At 35.0% G+C, this 19,120-nt stretch overlaps 1 protein-coding gene across 15 annotated transcripts in view; it reads left to right on the top strand.

Annotated features, from left to right (window-relative positions):
* TRDN (triadin) overlaps positions 1-19,120 on the top strand; it is a 561,781-nt gene that overhangs the window by 251,053 nt on the left and 291,608 nt on the right. For 11 of the 15 annotated variants that reach the window (XM_072643205.1, XM_072643202.1, XM_072643201.1 and 8 more), the window contains 2 exons: positions 9,340-9,399; positions 12,625-12,687. In XM_072643205.1, coding sequence (XP_072499306.1) covers positions 9,340-9,399; positions 12,625-12,687 — 123 coding nt within the window. The remainder of the gene's footprint in view (positions 1-9,339; positions 9,400-12,624; positions 12,688-19,120) is intronic. The other 4 variants (XM_072643208.1, XM_072643207.1, XM_072643206.1 and 1 more) reach the window with 1 other exon arrangement.

Genomic DNA, 19,120 nt, shown 5'->3' with positions numbered 1-19,120 from the left:
CAGTTTGTGATCTTAGTGAGTTGCCTAAAGCAGAGGTATCACCACAGCACAATTGGTCCACAACATTTCCTAGTGTGCTTAGAAATCAGATTAAAATGTAATTGGGAAATATTTAATAAAATAAATAAAATACAATAAAATATAGATAATATTAATATGTAATTTTCTAAGTCAATGTGTGATCCACTCCTTGTGTAAAGATTAGTGGCCCATTTTTATTTGTTTTATACATCTGAGCATTGAGATGTTACTTGTAACTTGCTCAAATTTGTCAGAGGTGGAACCTGAACCCAAGTCTTTCTGTTTCTAAGGATTACTCTGGATCCATGATACCATGTAGACTCTCATGACAAAATCTAATATTCTGTAAATGTCTGTTCAAGCATGTGTTGTGATAGAAGCCATAAAACTTAGAGAGGGACCTTAGAAATCCCAACTAGCCCAACCCCTTCAGTTTCCCTTTGAGGAAACTGAGGATTGAATCATAGAAGTGACTTGCTTAAGGTCACATACTGGCAAAATTGGAGGAACTTGCAGAGCTGGGCCTAGACCCAATTTTGGGGGGAGACTCTTAGGCTTCTGTTCTTTTCTGTTACTTCAATTATTTATAATTTAGGCAAATCCCCAGTCACAGAAGGCTTACTCCTGTGAATTTGAATATGATGATAATTCTCTGCAAGTGTGTTTATTTGGGGATTAACTACTTAGTATGTAGAAAATATTCAAGGAAAAATAGGATGACATTGGACTACATGAAATTAGCAAAAATTGACTTCTTGACTATATTTCTGTTTGCTGGGGCTATGATAGTAGACTGCATTTACTTTAGACAGGGTATGAATATATTTTTGTATAAGACATTGGACTAACTCTTGAAATCCTGTAGAGACATTTTTTGTTTGATTATAGCTTCTAACACTGACAGAACATGTTGTCTTTGATCCTGTAGGTAAAAAAGTCCAAGACCTAAGGGCATGAATTAATTCCTGTATTAAATTAGATGCAGTCATTAGTAGACTTAGCTTGGGTGTTCACATTTGAACTCCTCATTGAGTTTCCTAGGAATGGCAACAGTCATGGGTAAATGAAATATTTAAGAGTTTAACTCTGGTACCTGAGACTAAAGATGAAAAAGGGGTAGAGAAATCCTCCTTCTAGAGAAAGGTAGTAAAAATCACCACAAAACTTCTAGTCATTTAAAGAATGTCAGTCAGGTGATCTTATGGAAATCACTGGCCCTTACTTCCTCATTTGCAAACTGAAAGGTTTTATTGGAAATCTTCTAAGTTCTTTCAAGCTCTAAATTTATGATCCTATGAATAGCATTTAATAATGACGTATTCTTTTCAATGTATCCTTAGTCTCAAAAGGCCCAAATATTCATTAGCTGCTGAATCTGTATATTCTTTTGAATGTCCTTTTTAAAATGGCTATACCTCTACAAAAAAAAAAAAAAAAAATCTACAATTCCCATCTGTTCTTTCATTATTGCTGGGATAAGTATCTTTCTCCCAGGAATTTTTCAGATCTGAGAAAAGGGGATCCAATTCTCTTGAAAATTGAAGATATCACACTGAGTGTTGAGCTGTGCGCTCCCATTTTAACGTCAATATGCAACTGTAGATTAAGAAGCAATCTTCTAGATGTATTAATTGATGCATAGTGAAATGAGATGGACCAGAAGGACAAATTACACAGTAACAGCAATAGTATAAAGATGAGCAACTTTGAAAGACTTAGACTCTGATCAACATAAAAAAAACCCCACAATTCCAAAGACTCCATATGAAACATACTATACAACTTCAGTTAGAAAACCGCATTGATTCAAAGTGCAGATTGAAGCATATTTTCTTCTTTATTTTTCTTGCCTTTTTTTCTTTTCAGAACATGACTAATGCAGAAATTTGTTTTCTTTGATTACACATATGCATAATGAATTCTATTTTTCTTGCTCTCTCAAATATGCGGGAGGGAAAGGAGAGAATTTGAAACTGAAAATAAAATTGAATTTAAAATAAAGGTAAATACAAGAACATACTTCTAAAAAACAAAAGATTCTTCTGGAAGTGCAGCCCTGTTGTTTTTGTACCATATTGCTTGGATGGGAAAATGAAGGCAAAAGGCTTTTCCTATGGCCTCATCTCTTATAGAACCTCCATTTTAAGGATGCAAAGGCTAGACCTGACTAACCTTTGTATCTGTAAAATGGAGTTCTATAGGCTTTTTGGACTTGTTCTACCATCCCCAGAGCTGGACAACTACCACGTTCTTCTCAGCTTCCTTTTAAATGTCTTCTCTGTTAGAAAACAAGTTTTTTAAGGGGAAGGAATGTCTTTCTTTCTACTTGTATTTATATTTCAGTGCTTAGCACAATTCCAGGTGCACAGTAAGTTCTTAAAAATATTTCTGACTTTTGGGGTGGAGCCAAGAAGGCTGAGTAGAAAAAGCACTCATCTGAGCTTTCCTAACTTTTCCTAAAGTCATCTCCAAATGACTTTAAAATAATTCCTCAAATTGAGTTCTGGAAGGCAGAGTCAAAAAAATGGGAAAACAACTTAGGAGGTTGGAAAGAGAGATCACATAAGGGTGAATACTAACCTGAAGCCAAAATAGATAAAATACCACTGTTGGGACCAGGTTGGGGTGAAAAAAGTAGCAGTAATCTGGGGAACTCTTAAGTCAGAGGCAGTAAAGGAACCTGGCAACTGGTTCAGAGAGAAACCACATATCTGTGCTATCTCTGGACACAGGAACAGACATTTTTTGGCTTCTCCATTGCCTATACCCATTCGTGGGTTATAGTTCAAGGGTGAAGAGGAATGCTTAGTTAAAGAAGGAGTGGAAGCCCCAAGGAACAGAGTCAATTGCAATCCCAAGGATTCAGGAGCTCTTTCTGAGTAAGGACCAGAGTGTGAACCAGGAACAATTACTAATCATCTCACCAGATTACAATACCTTGAAAGCACCCAAAACTTCCAAAACTTTAGAACTACATCTGAAAACAGCACTGTGATAAAACCTAAAGCTTGATACAGTGCCAATCTCTGCCCAGCCCTAACCCCCCTCCCAATGCCAAGAACAGAGCCCAACTTTACCATAAAGTTCAAAGTCAAGAAAAATTGTGGAAAATTGAGAAAACAAAAACAGCAAAAAAGAACTTGGCCATAGAAAGCTACTATGTAGCAGGGAAGATCAAGAGAGAAATTTAGAAGACAACATCAAAACAGTTACAAAATAGTCTAAAAAAAGTGTGGATTAGACAGAAACCCAAGAAGAATTCCTGGAATAGCCCAGGATGATTTTTAAAATCAAATGGCATTGTTAGAAGAAAAAATGATAGAGAAATGAAAGCAAAGGAAGAAAGTTATTAAAAAAAAAATTAGGAACTTGGTAAAAGGGACAAAAGTGCTAGAGAAAATAGTACCTTAAAAACTAGAATTAGGGGGTGGAGCCAAGATGGCAGAGAAGAGGCAGAGACCTGCCTGAGGTCTCTTCCCAAACTCCTTAAAATGCCCATCAAAATTCGTCTAAACAAATTCTACAGCAGCATAAGCCACAAAATTAGAGTGAAACAGATTTCCAGCCCAAGACAATCTGAAAAACTGACAGGAAGGGTCTATTGCATTGCACTTGGAGCAGTGTAAACCCAACATGGACTGCGCCAGTACAGAAGGGACTGGAACAGGCCACAGGGCACTGAATCACTGGCAGCTGCAGTGGTTTCTAGACTTCTCAACCCACAAACACCAAAGACAGATTCAAAGGTCAGTGAAAAAGTTCTCTCACTTGGGTGAGAGAGGAATAGGGTCCAGCCTGAGCCCCAACCTGGGCTTCAGAGTGGCAGCAACCACTGCTGCAGTGGTGGTTGCCTCTGGAACTCTCAGATGACAAATGGTGGAATCAAGCAACTGATGTGGATCGCAGTCCTGAGTAGTGATCCTGGGGCGAGGAGGAGCACTGGAGTGGCAGAGAGCTGTTGACTGCTGTGGCGAAGGAATCCTATTCACAGTTACAGAGCAGAAAAGAGTGCTTCTGGTTGCTCACAGATCAAAGTGCAGTCCAGGAGAAGATTAAACAGCTCTCCTTTGATATACTATTTTGGAGGAACCAAGAATTTACAGGTCCCTAGAGATATCTCTAAAAACAGGTGCAACACCCCTTCCCACTGAAACTTGGGGCAGTACATCCTTCACTTAACAAAGAGCTCAAAAGTCAGCTAATTGGCTGGGAAAATGACCAAACAGGAAAAAAATAAGCCTATAGAAGGTTACCTTTTTGGTGAAAAGCTATCTTCTCACAATGAAGAAGATCAAAGCATACAATCAGAGGAAGACAACACTGTCAAGGCTCCTACATTCAAAGCCTCCAAGGAAAATATGAAAAGGTCTCAGGCCATGGAAGAGCTCAAAAATGATTTTGAAAATCAAGTAAGAGAAGTAGAAGAAAAATTGGGAAATGAGAGCAATGCAAGGAAATCATGAAAAAATGATTCAACAGCTTGTTAAATAGACCCCCAAAATGCTAAAGAAAATAACACCTTTACAAAAAGACTAACCCAAATGACAAAAAGCCAATGAGGGAAGAATGTCTTAAAAACAAAGTTGGCCAAGTGGAAAAGGAGGTCCAAAAACTCACTGAAGAAAACAATTCCTTAAAAATTAGAAAGGAGCAAATGGAAGCTAATGACTTTATGAGAAATTAAGAAAGTATAAAACAAAATCAAAAGAATGAAAAAACAGAAGACAATATAAAATATCTCATAGGAAAAATCGCTGACTTGAAAAATAGATCCAAGAGAGATAATTTGAAAATTATTTGTCTACCTGAAAACCATGATCTATAAAAGAGCCTAGACATCATTTTTCAGGAAATTATCAAGGAAAACTGCCTTGATATTCTAGAACCTGAGGGTAAAATAGAAATGGAAAGAATTCACTGATTACTTCCTGAATGAAATTCCCAAAGGAAGACTCCTTGGATTATTGTAACCAAATTCCAGAGTTCTTAAGTCAAAGAGAAATTATTACAAGCAGCCAGAAAGAAAGATTTCAAGTATTGTGGAAATACAATCAGGAAAACACAGGATTTAGCAGCTTCTAATGTAAGGGATCAGAAGGCTTAGAATATGATATTCCAGAGGTCAAAGGAGGTAAGATTAAAACCAAGAATCACCAACCCTGCAAAAGTGAGTGTAATACTTGAAATTTCAATGAGGTAGACTTCCAAGCATTCTGTTGAAAAGACCAGAGCTGAATAGACAATTTGACTTTCAAATACAAGAATCAAGAGAAGCATGAAAAGGTAAACAGGAAACAGAAGCCATAAGGGACTGACTACAGTCACTCTGTTTACATTCCTCCATGGAAAGATGATATTTGTAACTCATGAGGGCTTTTTTCAGTATTAGGGTAGTTAGAGGGAATATATATGTGTGTATGTATATATTATGCATATGAAGGTATATGTGTACTTATGTATATGTATATATGTATGTATTTATGTATGTGTGTATGTATATATATACATATATGTGTGTGTGTGTGTGTGTGTGTGTGTGTGTGTGTGTACAGAAAAGGCATAAGGTGAGCTGAATGTGAAGGGAGGATACCTAAAAAAGAAAATTAAGTGTTGAGAGGAATGTACTGGGAGAAATAGAAAGGGAGAAGTAGAAGATAGCAAATCATCTCACATAAAAGAGGCAAGAAAGAGCTTTTGCAATGGAGGGAAAGAGGGGTGAGGTGAGAGGGAATAAGTAAGTCTTACTCTCATCTGGATTTGGCTTAAGGAGGGAATAACACACATTTATTTGTGTATGGAAATCTATCTTACCCTGTAGGAAAGTGGAGGGAAAGAGATAAGAGAGGGAGCATAATAGAAGGAAAGGCAGATTAGGGGAAGGGGAAATCAGAAGCAAACACTATTGTGGGAGTTAGGTCAAGGGAGAGAATAGAATAAATGAAGGGCAGAACAGATAGAGGGAAATGTAGTTAATCTTTCACAACATGACTGTTATGGAAGTGTTTTGCATGGTTACACACATTTGACTTTTATTGAATTACTTTCTGTCTCAATGAAGGTGATAGTTAGGGAGGAAGGGAGAGAATGTGGAACTTAAAGCTTTAAAACTGAATGTTAAAAATTGTTTTTGAATGTAACTGGGAAATAAGTTGTACAGGCAATGTGATATAGAAATCTATCTTGCCCTATAGGAAAATAGAGGGGAGGGAGATTGGAGAAAGGGGTGTGATAGAAGGAAGGGCAGATTGGGGAAAGGGGTGAATGGGGTGCATGCTGTCTGGGTATGGGAGCAGGGAGAAATGGGGAAAAAATTTGGAATTCAAAATCTTGTGCAAGTGAATGTTGAAAACTGAAAATAAATTAATTATAGTAAAAGAAAAAAACTAGAATTTGACTCATTGAAAAAAGAAGTAAAAAAAAATTCACTGATAAAAGTAACTGCTTAAAAAGTAGAAGTGGCCAAATGATAAAAGATGTACAAAAACTCACTGAAGAAAATAATAAAACCTAGAATTGGCCAAGTAAAAGTTAATTACCCCAAGAGACATTAAGAAACTATAAAACAAAGTCAAAAAAATGAAGGAATAGCAGAAAAATATCTGAGAAAAATTTCTCATTGGAAAAGCTATTGAACTGGAAAATAGACTGAGGAGAGATAATCTAAGTATCTGGCTACCGGAAAGGGACAATCAAAAAAAGAACCTAGACATCATATTTCAAGACCTTATAAAGGAAAACTGTCATGATATCTTAAATTTATAGGGGAAAATACAAATTGAAAGAACCCATTGATCACTAGCTGAAAGACATTCCAAAATGAAAACTTCCAGGAATATTATAGCCATGTTCTAGAGTTCCTAGGTCAAAGAGAAAATATTTCAAGCAGCCAGCAAGAAACCATTTAAATACCAAGGAGCTACAGTCAAGATCACACAAGATTTAGCAACTAAAGGATGTTAAGGGATCTTACAGTAACTTATAGGATCAGAGGACTTGGAATAGTATATTCTTAAAGGCAAAAGAACTGGAATTACAACCAAGAATCACCTACTCAGCCTAACCAAATATAATGCTTCATAGGAGGGGGAAAAATATTTAATGAAATAGAGACCTTTCAAACCATTCCTGATGGAAAGACCAGAGCTATATAGAAAAGTTTACTTTCAAATATGACATAAAATAAGCATAAAAGGGTAAACATGAAAGAGAAATCATGAGACTCAATAAGGTTAAATTGTTTACCTCTCTTTATCAGAAGATGACACATATACCTGAAAACTTTATCATTATTGGTGTAGGTAGAAAGATTCTACAAAAACAGAGGGGTGTAGGAGTGAGCTGATTATACTGGGACAATGTAAAAAAATGGATAGGTAAGAAGGAGGGATACATTGAGAGAAGAGGGAAGGGAGAGGAAGAATGAGGAAATTTCTTTTTTCTAACAGTGGAAGGGAAAATGGTGGGTAAAAGGTGGATAAAGCTTGAAATTCACATCTAAATTTGTTCAAAAAGAAAATAAAAGTATTTACATATTCAATAATAGAAATCTATCTTACCCAACAGGGGAGGAGCAGAAGGGGGTAAGGGAAATGGGAGTGATAAAAAGAAAGGCAGATGAAAGAAGCTTTTGGTCAGAAACAAAACAGACTTTAGAGGAAGGACAGGATAAAAAGAAAGAGAAAGAAGAATAAGCAGAAGAAAGTAGTATGGGGGAAAATGCATAGTTAGTAAACAGGGTTAAGTGACTTACCAAGGGTCACACAGCTAGTAAATGTTTGAGGCCATATTTGAACTGAGTTCTTCCTGATTCCAAGCCAAGCCCTCTATCTACTGCACCACCTAGTAGACCTAATTAAAAGGGGAAAGTAGGAAAACTGTATCTTACTAAAAGGTACCATAAATAATGAAGTAATATCAGTGCTAAACATATATTCACCAAATAGAATCCACATTCTTAAGGGGAAAGTTAAATGAATTGCAGGAGAAAATATACAATAAAACTATACTAATGGTGAATCTCAACATTCCCCTCTCATAGTGAGATGGATCTGACCATAAAAAAAAGAAGAGATAAGTCAAGGAGGTGAATAGAGTCTTTAAAAAGTTAGATATGAGAGATCACTGGAAAAACTGATTAAGAATAGAAGGGAGTATATATTTTTCTCAACTGCAGATGGCACCTTCCCCAAAACTGAACATGTATTAGGGCATAAAAATCTCTCAACAAAATGAAGAAAAATTAAATTCAATTTGCAATTATTATCATATATTTTATGTAATTAAATTCAGTTATTAAATTATGATCCTTTTAGACCATAATGCAATAAAATTACATTTAATAAAGGGCTGTAGAAGCATAGGCAGAAAAAATTAAGTGGATACTAATAATCTAATTCTAAAGAATGAATGAGTCAGAGAACAAAACCAAGAAACACTGAATAATTTAATTAAAGAGAATAACAATGATGAGACAATATTCCAAAATTCATGGGGTTGCAGCCAAAACAATCTTAGGGAAGACATATAGGAACTGATGCAAAGTGAAGTGAACAGAACCAGGAGAACATTGTACACAGCAATAGGAATATTGTAAGGGTGATAGACTGTGAAAGACTTAGCTACTCTGATCAGGGCAATGATCTGAGACAATTCCAAAAGACCTATGATGAAAAATGCTTCCCATTTCCAGAGAAACAGCTGATGAACTCTGAATGCAGATTGAAGTGTATTTTTTAAAAGTTTCTTTTTGTAATATTTTTGCCTCTTTTTTTCTTTTGCAACATGGCTAATATGGAAATTATTTTTATTGCTTCACATCTATAATTGATATCAAATTGCTTTCTCTCAAAAAGGGGGGAAGGATGGGAAAGAATGAATTTAGAACTCAAAACTTGAAAAAAGATTGTTATTTTTTGTATGTAATTGGGAAAATTTTATGAATTAAAATATATTAAAAATAAATATTTGTTGGCTTGTTGACTTAGGAAACAACCATGTAACAGGATCCCAAATTTCATTTTGTTAGAGGCAAATTAGGAGAGACATTAAAAGTAAAATCAGTTAATATGTGAATGTGGACTATGCTTATTAAGACTATGAAAACATTTAAAAATATAGAATACTACTAGTTTACATGAAGATTCTTTAGTAAAGACTGATTTTTTTTTATTTGTGAATGTTATGGTTTGGTCATGTTCTAATCACTTCCATGGTCCAACAATGTTATTGCTAAAATTATGATATCAGATTATTTTAAAGTGTAATCTGTAATTTCGGTATTAATGTATAAGAAATAATAGATTATAAATCCTTCCTCAGGAAAAGAAGAAGAAAAGAAGAAAACTCCTGAGAAGAAAGTAGCTTCTGAAACTAAGAAAGGTAAGGGAATTTTAAAGTTGCTTGTACAGTTTATTTATTTATTTTGAGGATGACATTTTAAAATTATATATGCAAATTAGCACATCATGTACACAACAGGATGGATCTTTAGGTGGGTAGATCAAATAGTTGTCTGGAATCCAATCAAATGGTAGTCACTGGTGGTCAATATAATCATTGAAGCAAGATCCATAAATATAACTTCAACCAGGTGAAGTTGATGTCTTTCACATACTGCCAGAAACACTGGCGACAAATGTTCATGTGGTACTTGCAGATCAGGCCATGCCAATCTGAACGGATGTGGCACGACCAAGACCCCTGGCCAAATTTGCGAGGGTAGCTCCAGTGACCCACGGTGCCAAGAGGAAAGACCTGAGAGAAGAGGGTTGCCTATACATTTTAAAGTGCTCTTTATATTTTTATCGGAGGTTGTTATTTAATTGGAAGACAGTGTTATTGATTTTACTGAAGGTTTGTCTTATCCTAATAACTGCTGTACCCTTTAGAAATAAAACCATATTGTGATATTTGAAAACATTGTATTTTATAAAAGAATAAATCAGCAGGGTCAAGAAGACCTGAGTTCCTGAGTTTAAGTTCTGCCACTGATACATAATGACTTTGTAACCATGCATAAATCGCTTAAGCTCTCAGACAGCTTACTTAGGCTACAAATTAGAGAAAGAATAGTGCACTGCTACACAGGCAGAGGGAGATTCCATACTGGGAGCTCCCCATACCAATGCTATTACAGGCCATTGCTAAATATTCAGATTGGCATAGGGATGTTTTTATGTATTTCAACCTGCAGCTAACCTGCTACTACACCTTAACATCTAAATCTCTATTTAAATTTATATCTACAATTTATAGCTATATCTAGTACAGATCCAAACAGAATATATATCATACCTTACAAATACAGCAAAACATATAATATTATTAAAAAATACTCCTAGTAAATTCTAAACTCTTGAAGTCCAGGCTCTCAAAAAGAATATCAAGATATACTTAAAATCTTTCTCTAGCATGATAGAAACTGACAGAGAAAGCTCTATATGATTTGATAAAGCTGGAGAAGTATGGTTGCAGTTATCAAAAGCGTGTCTGAATTAAGTGCTGAGTTAAGTTCAGAGAGGCTCATCTCCAGTTTGGCTGCAGGGTAAAGAATTTTTCTTTAAGACAGTTCTCAAAGGTGATCCACTCAATTACAAAGAAGCTGCATCCTCCATTTGTGGAGGAACTACCAACACTGACAAAATTACAGATGCTTGAAATGTTGGAATGGAAAAACATTGTAACATTAGATTGTAAAATGTGATATAATAAAATATAATATACTTCAGTGCCATCAGTTGATTATAGGGCAATACATATATAGATTCACCAGCCTCGTAGTACTATCAAGAGCTTATGTTCCAATGGCATAGACTTTGAGTATCTGGAGTTACCTGCATACCATTCTGAGATCTTGCTATAAGACTTTATTGAAATAATACTAATGATGATGATGATAATATTTATATAATGCTTTAAGATTTAGAAAGCAGTGTGCATATGATTTCTCATTTGATCCTTACAATAATCCTGAAAGGTAGGTACTGTTACTATCTTTATTTTACAGATCAGGAAACTGAGACTGAGAGAGGTCAAGTGGCTTGCCTAGGATCACACAGCCAGGTCATACAATCAGCTAAACAATAAGTGTCTGAGGTGGGATCTGAACTCAGGTCTTCCTGACTCTAAGATCTGCACTTCTAAGCATTGTGCCATCTAATTGCCTACAATGTAGTATAATACTGTACAGCATAGTGTAGCATGTTGTAACATATTTGGTTTAGAAGCAGTCTACACACACACACACACACACACACACACACACACACACACAAGTCCTCATTTTATTCTTAATGCCCTAGTATGGAAACTATCTCTACTGATACAGATATGTGGATCATCAACTATAAAGAGCTTTTGGAAGATGTTGTACCTTGGTTGCTCTCATGATCACATGGCCTTAATGGACAAATCTTGAACCCAGGACTTCCTGGCCTCAAGGCTGGCACTGTCTCCACTATGCCAGGGTGTCTTTCATAATATAATATAGCAATATAACATAACATAATATAACATAATGCAACATAATACAATACCATATAATATAATGTGGTATGGTATGATATGGTATAATTAATGTAATATAATATAACATAATATGATATGATATGACATGACATGATATGATATGATATGGTATAACATAACACAATATAATATAATGCAACATAATACAATACCATATAATATAATGTGGTATGGTATGATATGGTATAATTAATGTAATATAATATAACATAATATGATATGATATGACATGACATGATATGATATGATATCACATAACATAATATAATGTAACATAACAACATAATATAATATAACCTAACAAAATAGTGTGATGTAATTATAATTTTCTTTCTCTCATCATGCACACATATAGAATATGTATATATGCATATATATGCATTTGTACATAAAATTAAAGCAAAATTAAAGGAATTATCTAGATAAATTAATGAAAATTACCTTCACAGTCAAGTCATTCTGATGATTTGGCTGATGCATCTGCAGTAACTAGAAATAATCCCAGAAGCCATTTGTATCCTCTCAGGAAGGTGCTAGGGAATCTCTACCTCAAAGGGAGGTGCCATCCAACAAAGATCTATGCTTTGTAATCAGACGAATTTGGTGGGAGGGGAACTCAACTCATCAAAATGACCAGCAGTAACTCTGATCAACCCCTTTACACTTATATATGCCTAACAAAGAATATGACATTACATTATTGTAAAGATATTACAGATGCCCCCAAAATGAAATAATGCAATTTAATATTTTCAATGATTAAATTTTTTTTTAATTTTTAACAAGAAAATGACCCCTAAAAGATAAATCTTCTTTCTTTGTATCTTGATGTTCTTTCTCCCTTCTCAATCCTTCCCTCATGAAATCAGTGTAATATTTGGTTTAAAATCATTCACTGATGACTTTCATTTTTTAATTTTGAATTTATTTATGATGGGTTTGTTGGCCCAGTGACTCTTACCTAAGACCTCAAATTCCTCAAAAATAGACTCAATGAGGATTCTAAATTTTATAAGCTTGGAATTGGTAATGTTTAAATGTGGGAAAAAAACTCTTTTTTTTTGGTTCCCATATCAGAAAAGGAAGATAGCAAGAAGAAAACTTCTGAGAAGGAAGCTGTAGTCGAGGTTAAAAAAAAAGGTAAAACAAACTCTCTCTCTTTCGCTCTCTCTCTTTCTCCTTCTCTGTTGCTAATTTTTAATAGGCTAAACAATTAGTCTGAAATTTGTATAACTGATTCATTCCATATTGAGTAGCTCATCATTTATGAACAAAGTTCCTGATTTGCCTAGTGCCATTATCTAAATTGAATGTTGAAATACTGAAGATTTTAGCTATTTTCAGTTTCATTAGTAGTGAAGGATTGGTACCCTTTGGGGGGTATATTGGAGTGGAGATAGGATGTTGTTGTACTGGGAATGTCCTCCACTAGATCTGAGGCATCATATTCATGCGGGAAGGCAAGATATGTTACTGGTAATTCATATGCATATCATCAAGTTGAATGTCCGAAGATAATAAGCAATATCCGAAGCACTAGCTGGTTCAGGACCATGACTGCAACAATGCTAAAGGTGAAGAATGTAGTGTGGGTCAAGTTGTAATAGTTCTATGGGGAAGAAAATAATAAGCTTGATAAGGAGATTTTTTTTTCTCACTCTGTTTCATGGGCCTTGTGTGTATTTCTGTACATCATTTCCTCCTGGCTGGTCTTACTCTCTAGTTTTTTATACTTTCCTATCATCTTGAAGGTTATATATCCTATGGTCTTTACTGTTATTTATGGTACATAGGACTGGAACAAATGGTAGATAATCATTCTATTAGATATTTATTGCTTTGGATTATTCAGGAGTTGTTGCTATAAAAATATACAAACATATCCCTGGAGGTGTAGCACATTCAGTTTTATAGTTATTTCCAAGAGTGAATTCAATAAAGTTCTTAGACTTTTCTAATATTACAATGTAATAAAAGCTATTCAGTGAAAAAAGCAAGTTCAATTTTTTATGCTAGCTTTTGGTAAGGGATAGAGCAGAGAAAGAAAGATAAATGGTGAAGCTATGGTCGAAGAGGCATGGGCTTGATTGGAAGATTATAATGAGAATTAGTTTTAAATCCTCAAGGGGTAGAGGTTACTAATCATATAAAGAGAAGTCTCTTCAAAAGGAAGACAGGAGGCCTCAAAAGATCAATTATAAAATGACATTTTCACAGAGGAATTAAAACCCATTATTATCATATATTTCTCTAGGGAATAAATGGAAACTTTTTGACTTTTAGTAATCATAGTTAAATTTATAGGATCATAACATTTAGTGGTATAGTGGAAAGAGAATTAGCACTGTAGCCAGACAACCTGAGGTCAAATCTTGCCTTTAATTTATTTATTACCTATGTGACCTTGGACGAGTCACTTAACTTCCTTGATCCTCAACTTTCTTTCTGTTAGACTGCTAGACTAAAATGAGTATCCATCTTTATTCCAGATTCATCATCTCAGAAAAATATAGAAGATAATCTTAAACTCAGCTAAACATTTTGCAAATGTATACAGCTAGCTAGATGGAGTATGAAAAACTGGAGAATTTTGTCAGTGAATTTGGATATTCAATATATGAAATATAGCTTCAAAGTGCATTTTATTATATAGTAGATTTAAAATCCTATGAATCTTGGGTGGGGAGTCAATCAAAAATATTATAAACTTATTATGCATAACTTAATTATTACTATGGGCAAAGTACTGAGCTAGGTACTGAGGGAGATTAAGAAGGTGCTTCGAGTCTTGTAGCAGAGATAAAAATGTACACCAATGACTATAACATGGTACGTATGCTATAATGTCCATGACGGAATAGAATAAGTGAATAGGGGAGGTACAAAGAGATTGCTATAAAGGTTTGGAAAAGGGAGGGATCAGTTACAGCTTGTAGACAGAGAGAATTGTGGAGAAGGTGCCATTTAAGTGAAATCTTTAAGAATGAGTAGGATTTTAGTAGAAAGTAGGATTTCAGTAGAAAGAAACTAAAAAGGAAAGAATGATTTTTTAGAACTGACATAACACTGAAAAAGTATGGCAATGGAAAGTGTGAGATATAGAATCATTTTTGTTCGAGGAAGGACATTGACAATTGTTTAGTCCAGCAGCCTGGATGTCCATATGACTCAATAAGAACGAGACCAACAATATTTGGTGATTGGGATGTGTGTATGCAGGGGTAAGATGAAAGAAATTGCAACTTCAGGAATGCATAGTTAGTGAAATGGTGCTGATAATGCCAGAAGGCAATCAAGTGGAAGAACAAGTATTGAAGGAATAAATGAAGGTTCTTTGAATTTGAAACATGGCAAGGCATCTAAATAGAGATGTTGAACAGGCAAATTTTGGGTTTGGGACTAGAGATATGAATTTAAGATGGAAAGTTTTGACCCTAGAAATAAGATGACAGCATGAATATCATCATTTATTATTTGATCTTCAGCAATGTTTGAATTTAAGTCAGAGTTACCTGAATTATGGGAGACAAATCCTAGTATTCAGAATTCTAATTTGATTAAAAACAAAAAAAATAACTTTCTGACATAAGATTTGTTTAATGAAGAATAGATTACCCTGGAGGCTTATGCAACCTTTTTAACAAAAAATCAGATATCAGTATTTTGAAGATGATTTGAATTCATCTTTTCTGCAAAGAAATAAGACAGCCTAAAGATGTCATGATTTTATGAATGAAAGAATGAATGAACATACTTTCCATTGAATATAAAGATTATACTAGTGGTCCATCATCACTAGTGCATGTAGTCTGAGATATTTACTTAGTAATCAGGATTCATTCATCAAGTTCTTATAACTAGCTGCATACATTTACAAAATGCTTAGCTGAGTTTAAGACTGTCATCTGTAACCTTGTGAGATGATGAATCTGGAATAAAGATGCATACTCATTTTGGGCTAGTAGTCTGACAGCAAGCACATACAAAGAAAACATGATTTTATATTGTTCAATTTGGAACAGAAAAGCTGAGTCATCAGAACAGGACACAACCGATACATCCCTCATGCCCCAAAGTCAAAAGATCGTTCTATGAAAGAGAGTCTAGCAGTGTCCTTTCAGGATTCTCTATCTGCTTAAAATATTCTATTCAAACTTTACATTCGGATATCTATGAGCAATACGGAGAAGTTGACCCTGTAAAAGTAACATTGAGCATAACTCATAACAGAGTGTACTGTTGTGAGAGATACATTAATAACTCTTTCCCTGAAATCTCTAGACCAATTTCTATACAAAGAATAAGAGACCTTGGGGCAAATTTTATTAAATTCTGCATAAGCCAGCTAAAGCATTTGGCTGTTGGTTTTTGCATCCAAGAGTAGATACTGTCACAGAGGGATTTCAAAGAACCCCTTTCACAAGCCCTTGGCCATGGAAATAACATTAAGTTTTATAGCTACTATACATATAATTTTATGGATTTCAGTTTATGAGCATTTTGTAACAGGTTATTTGAACCATCTACCAGAGCTCAAAATAATTTACATGGCATATTGCATGCAGTATGAAATATTAAATTATATGTCACCCTTAATAATTTATTTAAAGAAGCAATTTCTATTTTATTATTTTCACCTGACTGTGCATATTCTTGTTGATAGCACATGATTTCAGTGAATTGCCACTTTTATAGGCTTTTTGTATTTTACATGCATGTGTTAAAGCAAGATTCTACAAATGTCAGCTCAACATGCATTTTGAAATCTTAAATTCATTCAGGAAAAGAGAAACAAGTTGGTAAATTAACCATTAATGCAAAATAGTTGCACTAACAAGGCCAGTAAAGGGAGGCCAAGAGGGCCATTTGGCTTGGATTTCGTCTTGGAGATGAGAGTGTCCTGAAATTTAGCATACAAAATTTTTCTTCTTCAACCATGGACCAAATGCTTCTGAATACACTTACCAGCTTTTATGTCAGCTATAGCATGGTGCAAAAAAAGTTAAAAGAGCTGAGTAATTAGTGCATGTGAAAAGAAAAAAAAGGGAAAGGAGAGAAGTTCTAATTATGCCTAATTTTTGAAACTCCATTTTCTTTTCCTATGCTGCATTTTCTCTTTCTTCTTTATAACTGTGATCTTACAGATGGTCATTGTTCTGGATTTTCTGGGTTGTGGAGAACATCTGTACACTAGTACTTCTTCAATAACCTAATGAGTCTCAAGGAGTAACTTCTTCACATCCACATTCTGGCTCAGTTTCTTTTTTTTTAAGTGACTATTCAAGCTAATGTAATGGAGCTTCAATGCAGATAATTAAACACTTTCTAATAATTCACCTCAGTCCCATAAATAATCTCAGTTCTTCAAGTTAATTGGATTCTATAATCACTAATCGAATAATCACAGTCAACAATAGAATTTCTTTCAAAATGGATCATGGGATACATGCTGATGATATATAGCATTTGATTTTTGATAATTGAGAGGTTGTTACATTAGAATGGTCTTTATTACATTTACATGTATTTGATATTAAAAACAAACAACTGTGTTTTATGATGCTTCTGTCCTTGACCTTCTTAAGAGAAAGAAGTTTTTTATGGTTTAAAAAAAGATTGAGTTTAAGGAACTGTAAGATGTCATGCCATCATATTTAGTCCTGCTATGAACTATGTCTAACCTTGAAGTAAAGCAACAAAAGTTCATATAACTTGATTTTGGTTTTAAATTAAATTAACAGACACAGAATTCAAAAACTGAGGAAGTTCATAATATCATAGATCTAGAGAAAGAAGAAACCTCAAAAGACATCTAATCCAACTCTCTCATTTTATAAGCGAAGAGACTGAGATGTGAGGAGGTAAAATGTCATGCAGAGATCAAACAGTAGACATAGGCTTTTACCTCACTTCCTCTGATTCCAGAGCCAGTGCTCTTTCTGCAGGGATTCTCTTTAAGTGTATGAAGTTTATTTCACTCTGGTGCTCATAGATTGTGCAACAATAGGTCCTTGCCCAAGCATCACTTAATGGCTATTTTTTGGACCCTTTTTTTGGCTCAGAGTTCATGTCAATAATAAGTAAGAGTTTCTCTTTTGGTCAACAAGCCTGAGGTTTTTCCCCTCTCGGTTTAATTTTTTTTTTTTTTATTTAAGGGGCCATCCCTTGACTCACTTCTTAAAGAGGCCTAATCATTGAATGGGTGTTGCCTCACTCAAAGTGAGAACCTGAAAGGCCTTAGCCTGAAAGGATTATGGTCTCCCATTGCACCCTGGGCCATCTCTAGTAGCCCTGATGAATATCTGGCCACTAGACCCCGATGACTCTGGAAGAGAAAGTGAGACTGGTGACTTTGCACAGCTCTCCCTCAAATCAAGGTCAACTGTAAGTCATGTCATCAACTCCCTGATGATGCTCCTCTTAGAGAAGGAAGGACAAAACACAACAATATGGCAGATTGTACTTAGCATCTTAAGTGCTGAATTTGGAGCCAGAAAGATCTGATTTCAAATTCTGCCACAGATTTTTACCAGCTGTATGAATAGGGAAATAATTTAACTTCTTTCAGTCTTAGTTCCATCATCTATAAAATGAGTATAATTCTTCTGTCTCAGTGTTTTTGTGAGAACGAAGCAAGGTAATATATGTAAATTATTTTGCAAACCTTAAAGTAATCTACAAATGCTAGCTGTTGTTATTATTTCCACTGAGTTAATCTCAATACATTAAGAATCTCCAGTTTGACCAACGTAGGCACTCTCTCTATTGGCTTACTTTGGTATTGAGTCAAAGGGAAAATTTGAACCTATGGCTTACAAACTCTGTAGTACTCTACCCACCACAATATGTAACTTCACTCTCTACCAATTAAGTTGTCAATTGGTCAGTCCTCATTTATTATGGACCCACTATGTTCTAGGCATTCTTCTAAGTATTGGAGATACAAAGAATGGCAAAAACATACCCAGGTCCTGTTCTCCAGGAGCACATAATCTAATTGAGAAGACATCTGTGCAAATAACTATCTACAAACAAAATATATGCAGGATAAAATGGAAATAACAATGGAGGAAATGTGCTAGAATTAAGAGACATTGGGAAAGGCCTTCTTTAGAAGATGGGGTTGGAGTCTGGACTTGAAGAAAGTCAGGGAAGTCAAGAAAGAGAGATAAAGAGTAGAGAGTAGAGAGCATTCCAGGCATGATGGGACATCCAGGGAAGACTCTTGAAGTCAAAAGATAGAAGAATGTATAGGAGGAACAGCAAAGATGTCAGTCATTTTATTGTAGAGTATGTGGGGGAGTTGGGAAAAGTACAGGAAGACTAGAAAGGTGAGAGGAAGGTTGTAAGGGCTTTGACCATCAAACAGAGGATTTTACATGTTATCCAGAAGGTGATATGGAGCCCGTGGAGTTTATTGATTAGGATTGTGACATGATTAGATCTACACTTTAGTAAGATCACTTTAGCAGCTGAATGGAAGATAAAATGGATTGGGGTGAAATTTCTGGCAGGCTAATCAACAAACAGGCTATTAAAATAAGCTCAGCATGAAGTGATGAGGGCTTGCACA

This window comes from Notamacropus eugenii, chromosome 2, assembly GCF_028372415.1.
Source record: "Notamacropus eugenii isolate mMacEug1 chromosome 2, mMacEug1.pri_v2, whole genome shotgun sequence".
Lineage (NCBI taxonomy): Eukaryota > Metazoa > Chordata > Mammalia > Diprotodontia > Macropodidae > Notamacropus > Notamacropus eugenii.
This window is presented reverse-complemented; position numbering and strand designations above follow the sequence as displayed.